At 39.1% G+C, this 13,259-nt stretch overlaps 1 protein-coding gene across 2 annotated transcripts in view; it reads right to left on the bottom strand.

Moving 5' to 3' along the window:
- Window positions 1-2,956: 2,956 nt before the first annotated feature.
- The window catches only part of LOC121635445 (gamma-aminobutyric acid receptor subunit alpha-5-like), a 30,659-nt gene continuing 20,356 nt past the window's right edge, over window positions 2,957-13,259 (bottom strand). The window contains exons 8-11 of one of the 2 annotated variants that reach the window (XR_006009462.1): window positions 11,850-12,002; window positions 11,494-11,705; window positions 7,789-8,455; window positions 2,957-3,014 (exon numbers count right to left, since the gene is read on the bottom strand). Coding sequence is in view for 1 of the 2 variants with exons in the window: in XM_041978581.1 (XP_041834515.1) it covers window positions 8,153-8,455; window positions 11,494-11,705; window positions 11,850-12,002 (668 nt within the window). In the remaining variant the exon portion in view is untranslated. Of the gene's footprint in view, window positions 3,015-7,529; window positions 8,456-11,493; window positions 11,706-11,849; window positions 12,003-13,259 lie in introns of those variants that run through there. The other variant, XM_041978581.1, reaches the window with a different exon arrangement.

The following is a 13,259-nucleotide window of genomic DNA, read 5'->3' as shown; positions in this document are numbered from 1 at the left end:
GACAAATTTGGGATTTTTATATTGGCTGTCAAAATGAACATGTTAATACAAAGAGATTAATCTGTGGAGTTAATGCGTTAATTTTTAATTAAGTTTTTACTCATGCATTGAAAATATAAGAGAAGACGAGATGGGTTGATAGCAGTCAGCCGAATCCACCAAAAACCAATTGATCCTCCTTATTTATGAAGATTGTGATAGTTTTGAAGCTTTATATTTAAAAGGTGGCCACAGGATGACCTATGTGGCATGTTATCTTGGAAGATATGGCTCAAAGAAAATGGGGAAACACTGGTCAAGACGACTTGCTGAAGTTCCAACTGAGCATCAGAATGAGGAAGAAAGGAGGTTTAACTCTTGTGGGTTGATTAATTAACTACCCTTTCAGGTCAGCAGTGGACAATAAAAAAAGAAGTAATTTCTCACAAAAATGTATTTATTTTATTGATTTAGATTTTTTAAGCAGGAACTTAAGCAGGAACAACAAGAAAGAACAATACAATCTTTCAGATCTGTGGATTGACGGGGGCGGCGAGGCTCAGTGGTAGAGTGGTCGTCTTGTAGCCTGAGGGTTGCTGGTTCAATCCTCGGCCTGTCGAGCTCATGTTGAGGTGCCCCTGAGCAAGCAACTCCAAATTGCTCCTTGCCATGCAAGGTGCTCGTGGTTGAGCACCTTGCATGGCAGCTTTCGCCATCAGTGTGTGAATGTGTGTCTGAATGGATTAATGTGTTGTATGATGTAAAGCGCTTTGGGTATCATTCCAGGGACAGAAAAGTGCTATATAAGTACCATTTACCATTTTACCATTGATAAGAGTAGCATTTAAATGAGGTTAAGCAGCCTCAATTGCTGCAGTTATAACTGTCTGACAGAGAGCAAACAATTGTCTTTTTAAAAGCAATGGTGTTGTCCTGACGTGCTGAGGGATCTCATTCCTCTATAGAAACTATAGAAACATTACAAATTAAATCTTGAGTATACTAAAGAGTGATATAAAACTACTCTTAAAAAATAAGGTAACAAAAACCAACATGAAAGCATAGATTAATCCATCTAACAACTGATTCAGGGTGCTGCTGGTATAAGGGTGGGGGGATATTTTCTTGGTACCAATGGTACCACTTTGGGCCCCTTAGTACCAACGTGGTCTGGTTTAACCAGCACAGCCTACCTAAGTATTGTTGCTGACCATGTCCATCCCTTTATGACCACAGTGTAGCATCTTCTGATGCTACTTCCAGCAGGATAATGCACCATGTCACAAAGCTCAGATCATCTCCACCTGTTTTCTAGACCATGACAATGAGTTTACTGGACTCTAATGACCTCCACAGTCACCAGACCTCAGTCCAGTAGAGTAGCTTTGGGATGGGGTGGAACGGGAGATTCTCATCATGGATGTGCAGCGACTGTGTGATGCTGTCATATCAACATGGAGCAAAACCTCTGAGGAATCTTTCCAACACCTTGTTGAATTGAGGCAGTTCTGAAGGTTGCAAGCAAGGTGCATCTGATAAAGTTCCCTGTAAGTACATATGACTCATGAGAGGCATTTCTCTGTCTATATATTTACAGTTATGTTATCTAAAGAGGTTATGAGATAAATTTTAGTCATGCAATATAAAATCAATCTGGCCACTGGGTACTTTTGAGGATTCCAGAATAACTTGTTTTTAATTGTTTTATTTTAAATTGTTGACCTGCACTTAAAGCCCATTCTATACAACTAATTCCCCAGTATGAACTATGACCCTCATTTTACTGTATATACAGCATAAGTTTAGAAGATAAAAACTAAAATAGTTGCAAGAGAATTACATAATAATCTCAGAATAAATATGTGCTAAATGTACCCATTTTGACCTAAAATTTACCATTTTAGAAGAGATGAAAACTACTGGTTTGTTACAGTATTAATACACTTCTTTACCAGTATTGACCTGGAGGAGTAACTGATGTCAGAGCTGACATTAAAGTACAAAAATATCATCAGCCAAACATGCAGTGCTTTGTGTTTAAAATGCACAGTAAATTTGCACCATGTGGTTGAAAAATGACTTTAGATCATTTTAGACATGCAGATATGTATATTTTCCAGTTTTACGAATGATAATATATTTTGTGTACTTGTAAAGTCAAAGTAATTATGTTAGAAGCAGCAATGAAACTATGTTACAAACCATATACATTATTAAAAAATAAATAAAAGAAAAATCAATACCACTAACAAGTGATAGTTGGATTTCCTTCTCATATGAGAAGCTTTAATAGATAATGAAGCCACGTTGGACATACAGTAGTGCCATAATATAAGCAGTGTATTATAAAGCATCTCTGTTGATCCTTTTTATTTAATCATTTTAAGTATAATACACAATACAAGTACAGTATACATAAAACAACAAATAAGGGCACAAAACCAGCTACAATGGCTTTGCTCTATTTTTGCAAGAAAATTAAGCAAAAGTCTTCATTTAATGTTTTCTCATAAAAGAATTGAGTTTTAATTGCTAGAAATAAATCAAGAGAATTTCATGCATTTAGATGTCCGTATGAGGTTGTTTGCATCAGACAACTGTAGCACTCTTTGCTGGATGTGCATTACATTCTCCAGCTCAGACTTCCAAACTTATGTCTGCTGCACTGGCTATGGCCCCGCTTTGAAGAAAAAAAAGCTCAATAAATCTTAAGTTTGTCCATAACCTACAGCAGCTTCAGCTGTCCAGACACCACAATGAGAAAAACAAGTGTTTGTCACTGAGCTGGGCTAGTCGGGACTTCAATTGCAGAGAAGTGCTTTGCTGTAAGGGACCCCAATGACCGGGTCAAAGCAACTTAAGCAGAATTAAATCCCTTTTCTAACAGATGTATGGCAGATGAGTCTGTCACAGTGGCTGAAGAAAGGAAGGATGGGTGGGCAGTTGTATCTTGGCTGGCAATTGAAGGATTTTTGGATGGATGAATGGATTGGTTGATGTTGGATGATCTTGAATAGAGGTGTAGCTCCTCTGACCTGCAGGGATATTATAGCTTTTTTTTATGAACTCTCAGCTACTTTGTGTATTTTTCACAAGACAGTTGAGCACTTAACCAAGATTGTGATCAAATGACATTAATTTATGCTCATTAAGGGATTAAATTTAGAAGATACGAAAATTTATGGTAAAATTTTGGAGATAATTTAGCATGAATGTCCTTTTCACTAAATTAAGTGGTGCTGGAACAATTCAATTCAACTAATGATCTCAAATTTATTGAAGATTTCAATCGTATGCACATGCAACAGAGTCAAAGAGTGACGTGCATGCATGGTCACAGAAGATGTAGGCCTGGGGTGTCAAACTCGGGACCTTGAGGGCTGGTATCCTGCAGGTTTTCATTGTTTCCCTGATCTAACATACCTGAATAACATCAAATGGATCCAACAGCTTCTTGTCAACTTCTTCACAATAATCTATTAATTTCAGTCAGGTGTGTTAGATCAGGGAAACAATGAAAACCTGCAGGATACTGGCCCTCAAGGGCCGGAGTTTGACACCCCTGATGTAGGCTGTTACCAGGAAAGATGTCTGGTCTGCCAGTCAACCCTGGACAGTTAGGCCATGTCCACACGGAAGAGAGTTAAAGTTTTGTATCATGTGGACGTTTCGTCCACATGGAACCAGCACTTCAGGAGTATGAAAATGCCCATTGTTAAAACAGGGTCCTGAAGTGAAGAAATTTGAAACACCGTCGTTTTGTTTCCATCTTTTCAACCCATTTGCATCTTTGCTGAACCAATGACACCACAGTCCCGCCTCTTTCTTAAGTCCCACTTGATTCAAAAGATGGCTACACAGACAGATGGACAGTTATGCCAGTCTCCCCCATCAGTTACAGTTGGTTTACGTCAGTTGGTTTGTTTCATGCATTGCTCGGCGCGGAAGATGGAGCAATACCAATGGAAATCACAGGGGCAGTGCTGAGCAGAACAGGTGACATGCAACCAGTTGTTCAGGGTGTGCTAATTATCTTACACTCGCATATGTTTTGGTTGCGTTAACCCACAATGCACGTTGCCTTTTAGTCCGCTTCCTGTATTTGGTTCAGTTAAGAACCTGCTTCAGAGTTTATTTGTGCATTCACACCTCCCCAAGTGAACTGGACTTTCCGAGGTAATGAATAAGGAATGAATCAGAAATGTACCTTTAGAAGCCAAAGTACCCCCACACACCACACTTTCTAATACCGAGGCTGCAAGTACGATTTCCCGCTAAGCCATCATGTCTGTTATGTGGACATCACAGACGGCCCAAATGCTGCACTTACGCAATTTCAGTTCCATCTTTTGCGTTCCTCAACATTGTGTTCTTAATCACGATTAAAAAAATATTTTCAAATTTGTAAATTGATTCTGAATCATCTGCATCACAATGCATCTAAAAATACTGACTTTCCCCCAACCCTTAACTACAATGGTAGATTGTAAGAGCCATGTTTACATGTGCAAAATTTAAATTTTGATCAGATCTGTACTGTTTACTGGGACTCTGGCTAAGTTATTCCAATTATGACGCAAGTCATCACATCATCACATATTTAAGTGGATTTTTTATTTATTTATTTTTTTGATACGTAGAGAATTGCCTTACTTTACAGAAACAGCAGAAGAAACTGTGATTTTGGATGTAAACAAACGTATGCATGTATTTGTTGCCTCAAGTCTCAAACAACATATTTGTATCACATACAGACCAGTTCTCTTTTGGTCCCATTTCCTTTACTAGTTGAGTACCTTTTAAATATTTAGAATACCCTGCACTAGCCGTAGTGTCTTTTGTACTACTACTACTTTTTTGAGTAGAGAAAAACAGCGTAAAATGTATGGCCAATCTTCATGTCTCCTTTTTAGCTTAATTTTTCACCATCATTGTCTTCATATGTTTGTTTATATCTTATGAGTTTATGCTTCATCTGGATTTTTGGTGTTTTTGTGTACCAGCATTATAGGCATATGTACTACAGCGGGTTTTATTTGTGAATGTACACATTTCATGAATTATGAAAATAAGAAAACCTTGGTTTCCGTGTGGATATAGCCTTGGATGAACACATCCACTCCCAGCTGCATTTCATTTTGCCCCTTGTTACTCTGCTGCTGAGTGCAAACAATCACCAAAATGTCAACTCAGCTGATGGATAGCTGCAAAAGTTTCAGCTTTAATATCAGTCAGTCTGGCACAAAAACAATGCAGCATAATCTTATTTACGTTTAGGTCCAGTTTAGGTTTGCAAAGCAAAGCTGATCCGGTAGCAGTTGATGCCATCACCAATCCAAGTTCTTTAGGACAAAGCTCACAGCAGCAAATGAGTGGGAACTGCAGTATTCAAGATCCAGGAGATGAAATAAACCTCAACTCAGAGGCAACTCTTCTGCAGTCCTTTTGTTCCTGAGTATGTCTCACCATAGACCAGCAAGTCATGCATGCTGTGCAGCTGCGATCCCAAGACATAATGTCACAGCATGTGTTCACTACTCCTAGTTTAGCTAGAAATAAAAATAAAAAATCAGCTTCAGCTCAACGATCAAGTAGGATCAGATGTAAGCTCATTTTGTTCTACAAGCAACAAGAACAAAATCATTTTACACAGATGCACATACCTTAAATAAAACATCCAATAAAAGAAAATATGCTGAATAAATTGAAAGTCAACATTAGACTTTTTTTTTTTCTTCAATGGGCTTAAACACGCCAACATATTTTTTTTCTTCCCCTGTCAAAGAAAAGAATTAGGTTGAAAATTAAAAGACTATTTACATGACTCCCTTATGACATTTGGCCTTATTTATCAGAAATTATGCAGTTTCAAGCCCCTGTTTCACCAGCATTCATGACATGGAGAGTTCTCAGAAGGATCAATATGTTCCAGTGAAAGTGGGTTCACTCTCGGTGTGAAGTAAACCTGTGAAAACAATGTGTGTAGATTTTAGTTCCAGTGCCCCACAAATTTGCACCCAGTAATAGGCCACGTGGCTAGGGAGTGAATTTGGAAACAACAGATTGCCATTTAATTATTTACTATTTATAACACTGTTTAATTATGACATTTGGCCTCATAATTATGATGTTTATTTTCTGCCTTCTTTGTCAGAAAATAAACCACAAATGAACCCAAGAGAAACATAGTCTGTATAAATTTAGGCACAAATAACATCTCTTGGAAACACTGATTTAGTTGTCCTGTTAGCAAGTGAGCTAATGAGCTTGCTAGCTAGCTAGCACAATTGCTAGCTAGAAAGCTTTTTATTTTCCCTACAAAATGGAATCATATTGGCTGTGTTGTTCACTATCCACTGCCATTTAAAAGTAAACGTTTTATAACACAGTTGTACTTGTAACCTCTTTTGTCAGAGAATAAATTACAAATAAGCTAAGAGAAACATAATTGGGCACAAATAACTTCCTTTCAAAAACATTGATTTAGTTGGCCTTTTAGCAACTGAGCTAATGTGGATGCTAGCTGGCTAGCAGAAGTGCTAGCTATGAAGCTATTCTTCCTCTCTTTTTTCAGTGAAGCCTTTTATGGTTAAATTCATACAGTTTCATGAACTAATCAGTAGAAAAGGAAAGTGGCAACATTCAAAGCAAACAAGACATTTGGACATCAAAGTAAAGTCTTCCTCTACACTAGCATATGCCCACAAGTGGCTGGCAAGTGATGGTGTCTACTTTTTTTTGTCTTTTACTGACAAAACTGAACAGTTTCTTGATGTACAATGAAATTGTGATACTTTATTGATTGTTTTTATTGTTTTTATGTTTAATTTATTATTATTTTTATTTTTTTATTTTTTTTATTTTTTTGCATTTTTCGTCAGCTAACATTCCAGAGGCCAGTTTCATACATTATGGATTTGACTGTACTGAGATGGAGCATTTTCTGAGCAGTAAGACACAGTTGGTTAGGATTTTGTGTTTGGAAAAAAAAAAAAAAAAAAAAAAAGCTTATCCTGAATTTAAGGCAAATTATTTTACAGTAAAGAATTAAGCAACTTTGTTGGCTATTAGTTTTAGCTACTGCAGCCAAAGTAGTTCTGTGAAGCTGGCTTCTGGGGTGGGTACTTTTCTATTGCTTTGCATAGACAAAGTAGCAAGATGTTTGCTTGCAGAAATGGTGTATTAAACCCCTGTTGCCTAATTAAAATCTGTGCTTAACTTAATTTGCAGCAGTGATCCTATGCAAGTGGGCCAAAAGATGATTTTGTATGCTTCTTGCTGTCATGATGTCCCAAATGTTGTTTTTAATTTAGTTGTTAAAACATTCAAAGCCCTCTTAAGTAATATGCTGACAAATAATTTTTTCCACCGTCAGGTAGAATCCTAAGTGTTTTTTTTTTGTTTTTTTTTTCTTTGAAACTCTTGTCATCCAGTGTATTTGGGAAACCAGGCCTGCAGCAAATGGCTTTGAATCATAAAAGCTACACAACAATAATTAACTGCAAATGAAGGGGATGGGGGGGGGGGGGGGGGGGGGGGGGGGGGGGTGAAAAGAGACATTACACTAAATTATTAAAATACTTGCAGCATTAATCTCAACACTTTTCCTCCATGTCATGTGGGATTTGATACCTCTTCAAATCCATTTTTTTAAATTCAGATGCAAATGGAGTGTGCACCATTACTATAAGCAATGATTGACATACACGTGGTCGGTATTCAAGACAAAGAGGAGTCTAGGGTTTCCCATTAAAGAGAATGTCATGCAAACTGCATCAAGTTAGATGAGTAAGAAAGCAAAGCGCACACTTCCCTGTTAGTCTCTGAAGCAGCTTCTTCATCATCAAGCAGTTGTTTTTTCTTTGTTTTTGTTTTGTTTTTTTAGACATTTAAAAACAGGAAAGGGATTCTGTTGCAGCCTTGCATCCATTCAAAGTGCTTGAATTAGATAGCTGAGTATAGTTTTTGTTCTTCAAGAGCAGATATTTGTTTTTACATTACTTTTCTAAAGCTTACAACAACCCCTCGTTCTTTTAGTCCACTCACTCTCCAATTAGGCTCAAGCAGCCTTAATCTCTTTCAAAAACTGTCACAGAAAAAAATAAATAAATAAATAAACCTTGAAAAAAAAGTAGCAACAAAATAAAACCGGGAGGGGAGGGGAGTGGAGGGATTATGTTGAAGCATGAGCTCCTTTCACCATTTTTTGTTCTCTGTTCAGGTATGTAGCCCAGTAGACGAGGTTGAAGGTTCCGAAGAGGACGGGGAACACTATTCGTGACATCTTGTCGATCTTGCTGACACTGTTGTAGGTCTTCTTGGGGTCCACCATTTTGCTCTCAGAGGCTCGCAGCTGCACCGACGTGGTGTTGGAGATGGTGGAAATGGTCACGTCCTTGGTGAGGTTGGGAGTGTAGCTGACGCCTGCCGAGCAAACATTGTTGGGCTTTTTCGACAGCACCATGGGGTCTCGTTTCTGCAGTGGGATGGAGAAGATTGAGCACTGGATTAGTTTAGAGTCTATAAGGATCCTATTATCTTTGCTATTACCAATGTGTGAAACATGTTTCATATGGTTTGAACACTTTTAAGAGAAAAACTGGACTTCTGTTTTTTAATTCAATACAGGTGGTAGCATTATCGCCTTCTGGTGGTGTGAAACTTTTTTTAATAATCACAGTGTTATGATGTTTCTTATGTTAACTTTTGTTTATAGATATTCTTTAGGTTTAGTCGTGGGTGTTTTTCAAACCCCACCACTAAAAACTATGTACTGTTGCCAGCTCCTCAGTAAGAAAAGTAGCTATTGGTTGTCTTAAAAGTCACTAGAAGTCACTAAATTACATAATCCTATTTGCATAATCATCCTGATACAAATAGTTGTAATGGATAACGTCTGTACAAGCAAAAAGTGAAGAGAAGATGCTCTAAATATGTCTAGAACTTAAAGAAAAATATGCATTAATTAAATTAAGCATTTATATTAAATTAAAAGTCTACAACATGTTATAGTAAAGCAGTTGTAACTTTTTAAATGTGTTTGTCTACAGTCTACATTAACAGATATTAATATCAGACTTTAAGCCAGGGTGGTATCAGCCAGCGTATGCCCCATCCAAGACCCTGAAGAGAGCGTAGAGCTGGTCAAGTGTTCCACAACCGTGCTCCATCCACAGGGGTCTGCTAGAGTGCTCCATCTACTGGGGTCTGCCAGTCCAGAGGAACTATCCTCGATGTCCATGCGATGCTGCAGGAGTGTCAACCAATACAGCCCTACCACATCCAGAGCCCTAAGAAACTCTAGGCAGACTTCATCCACCCACAGTGCCCTGCCACGCAGGAGCCTCTTAACCACCTCAGTGACCTCAGCCCCAGAGACAGGAGAGCCCACGACAGGATCCCCAGATTCTGCTTCCTCATCGGAAGACATGTTGGTGGGATTGAGGAGGTCTGGAAAGTATTCCCTCCACCAATCTACAATGTCCCGAGTTGAGGTCAGCAGCTCCCCATCGCCACTATACATTGTGTTGCTGGTGCACTGCTTCCCCCTCCTGAGCTGTTGGATGGTGGCCTGTCAATACCCATCAGCTACTTCCAGAGTCCCACAGGCCAAAAAGGTCCAGCAGGACTTCTTCAGCTTGACGGCATCCCTCACTGTCGGTGTCCACCAACAAGTTCAAGGATTTCTGCCATGGCAGGACCCAACAACCTTACTGCCACAGCTTTAGTTGGCCGCCTCAACAATAGAGGCCCTGAACACAGCCCACTTGGACTCAACGTCCCCCGCCTCACTTGGGACAAGGTTGAAGCTCTGCCAGAGATGGGAGATGAAACTCTTTCTGACAGGGGACTCCACCAGACATTCCCAGCAGCCCCTCACAAGACGTTTGGGTCTGCCAGGCCTGACGGCATCCTCCCCCACCATCTGAGCCAACTCATCACCAGGTGGTGATAAGCTGATAGCTCTGCCCCTCTCTTCACCCGAGTGTCTAAGACATGTGCCCACAAGTCTGATGACATGACTACAAAGGCAATCATCAAACTGCGGCCTAGAGTGTCTTGGTGCCAAGTGCTCAAGTAGGAACTCATATGCAAGCGGCAACCTCCAGCAGTGTAATGTGAAGCCAATGCGGAAGCACAAAAATTACAGCTCACCCGTCATCTGCTAGGGGTTGGTTCTAAAACAGAGTGTATATTTAAAGCCTGGTACAAAAAACATTTTAGGATTAATAGGTCAAGTTTACTTTCATGACAACTGTGAGGGGGTGAATTTTTTTCTAAGTCATCCGCTTCGGTGTTATTTAATCTTGAAATTCTGCATATTTAGGGGCGTGTCCTTTTGATTGACATGTATCCAATATTCGCGGCAAGAAGGGAGAGTGTAGCACAAACGCCATTTTAACCAGCTAACAGTGCACCTTAGCTTTAGCCCGTCTACCTTTGTTAGCCGGTTAGCTCACGTTAGATCCGGATTGGTTCAGTTAGCTCTTAGCTACAGGCAGCTTGGAGTTTGATAAACATCAATCATCCACTCCCCCATGCTCACAGCCCCCCTCTCAGCTCTGCCACTTTGCTCATTTTTGTATTTTCCACAAGCAGCGGCAGGCGTGACGCTGCCAAGATGGCGATGGTAGAAACTGCCCAACGAGCTTCACTTTTGCTCTTCAGAAACATACGGGTGACATCCACAGGCTCCGTCCATCTTTTATATACAGTCTATGCTTTTATGCCTGAACATGGTGTTCGTTATGGACAATCTATGATGAGCACAGAAGTCCAATAACAAAACACCACTTTGATTCAGATCAGGGGATCCATTCCTCCCAATCACGCCCTTCTAGGGGCCTCTAGGGGGTGAACCTACGGGAGGATATGTTTTGGTAAACAGCTGAAACAACAAAAACAAACCTTGTGTCAGTGTCCAAATATATATGGACCTGACTGTACCATCAGATTGTTCAGTGCTAAAATGTTATTGTCGTTTACCTCCTTGTCAGTCGAGTTTTATCTTCTGTCTCGTCCAGCTTTGGGTTTTTTGGATGTCTGGACTCCCTGCTACAGCAGTACTTGTGGTTTCAGTTATTAAGTTTCATTAATGTTTGTTTTTGTTCTTCATCTTTCTGCTTCTTGTATTTGAGTTGCAACTTCTAACAGATACATGACCAGTCAAGATAGCCAACAACAGAATATATTATTATTATAATCATGATCATATTTTGTGCAGTGAGTCGTTAAGTTTATAAATGTGGAACTTACAATATCTTGCATGACATGGTATATGGTAGAATATATGGTACTTTTTTCCATTGTACACCACTAAGCTTCAAAAAGCTACTACCTCAATCAAGTTCCAAATGAGCTAAACCAAAGGTGCAAACCTTTCTTATTTTGAGAGATGATTGCTATGACAATCTATAAAATGTCTCACCAACACAAGCAAAATTCTTACTAGCCATACCGTGCCATACCCTATCACGTCATGAAAAAAACACCATTAGTGCAGACAGACGGTACCTTGGGATGCTGTGCTTCCAGCGCCTTCTTGCCATCCCAGGCCCAGCTCCTCTTGGTGAAGTAGTTCACCGTGGCAAACTCGATAAGGGCAGAGAAGACAAAAGCGTAGCAGACGGCGATAAACCAGTCCATGGCTGTCGCATAGGCCACTTTGGGGAGCGAGTTCCTGGCACTGATGCTGAGGGTGGTCATAGTCAGCACCGTGGTCACCCCTGGGTCCAAACACAGGCCAAGAGCTAGCAACAGTGACCTCTCACTCAACAAAGGTGGGACCTTTATTAACACCTAGCTGTGACTGTTATTCTCACTGGTGTGAATATACACAAAATCAACAGAAATAAAGCTGCTTCACTCACCAAAGACAGTCCGTGCAGGAACTGACTCTCTGTTTAGCCAAAATGAGACCTGAGACAGGATCACAGTCATGAAACACGGCATGTATGTCTGGATGACGAAGTATCCAATCTTCCTCTTTAGGTAGAAGTGGGCCATCATCACTGTGTACTGTCCTGAGAGGGAAGACAGACAGGGGAAGCTTTGACAGCCAGACAGGAGTGGCTTAATAACAGAATGAGCTTCCAAATAAACCACAATAGGGTAAAGAATTATTTATGAGCAGCTTGACCTACTTACACCACAATGATAGGACATTTTTTTATGAATAAAATAAACCAAATACACCTGTTATTACATATTTCTCTATTTTTGACTTACTATACAGCCCTTTAGTCAGCTGTTATATTGTTTTTAACTCTTGCATAGCGTCAACCACAGTAGACTACTGTTTGAAGACTAAACTGAATATGCATGGTTATGGATTTTATATTTGCAAGTTAGCCACTTCAGTGTACATCAGAGAGTTATGTAAAACACTGCCACTCACTGAAGAATAATATATATTATACATGTTTTATAATATATTTGTATTCTATAAATGAAATTAAATAATATATATTTTATAGATTTATAATAAAACTAAAAAGTCAAATGAGATTAAAAATAATGAAAGTATTTAAATAATTTGGCTCTGTTCTTTAATAATTATTCCATCAGAGGGTTAAAGTGCTTTAAAAAATAAAATGGTATAGTAAACAAAAAAATAAATTACTCAGTCATAAATCATATCTGACTTTTGATGTTTTGTAGTCAAAACTTTTATTCCACCTCCAAAAGATTATTACTTATTTTTCTGTGACTCTGCCTGGAATTCATCTTCGTGGAAAGTACTTTCCACGAAGATGAATTGAGATTGGGATTTATAGTGATGTATTCACACTTCCTATAATATTTTACCTTGGGTTTCACTTTCTGGATCCTCATGGTGTTTCTAAGGTGAATTTGGAGACTACCCCTTGGTTCTCCTGACTCTGACCATTGATAGTAGTGTCCATGGCTTACTGAGACATTTACCTACTGCCTATTAACCCCTTAAAATCCTGCAACTTTTTACTAAATGGTTTTTTTATGGATGAAAGGCTTGTTGAGTGCCAACTATTTTACAATATATAACAGGTCTGTTTTTGTACAAACTGGCTTTAAATGTAAATTTCATTTGCAACTATAAAATAAGTGTTTACTGAATCTACAATTGTGATTGCACTGTAGTCTGGAATGGTATAAATCATTCACATCTCAAGAATCTTAGCTTTCCAACGGTGTATGGAGGGTAGTCATATCCAGTCAATGGGACGTCTGGTCCAAAGGGGTTAAAACATTTGTGAAACTACTTAGGTTCACTTTTTTAGCTTCTACTTTTGCACAGTTCC

Source organism: Melanotaenia boesemani, chromosome 24 (assembly GCF_017639745.1).
Source record: "Melanotaenia boesemani isolate fMelBoe1 chromosome 24, fMelBoe1.pri, whole genome shotgun sequence".
NCBI lineage: Eukaryota > Metazoa > Chordata > Actinopteri > Atheriniformes > Melanotaeniidae > Melanotaenia > Melanotaenia boesemani.
The sequence above is the reverse complement of the archived record's forward strand: the minus strand, read 5'-3'. Positions and strand labels throughout refer to the sequence as shown.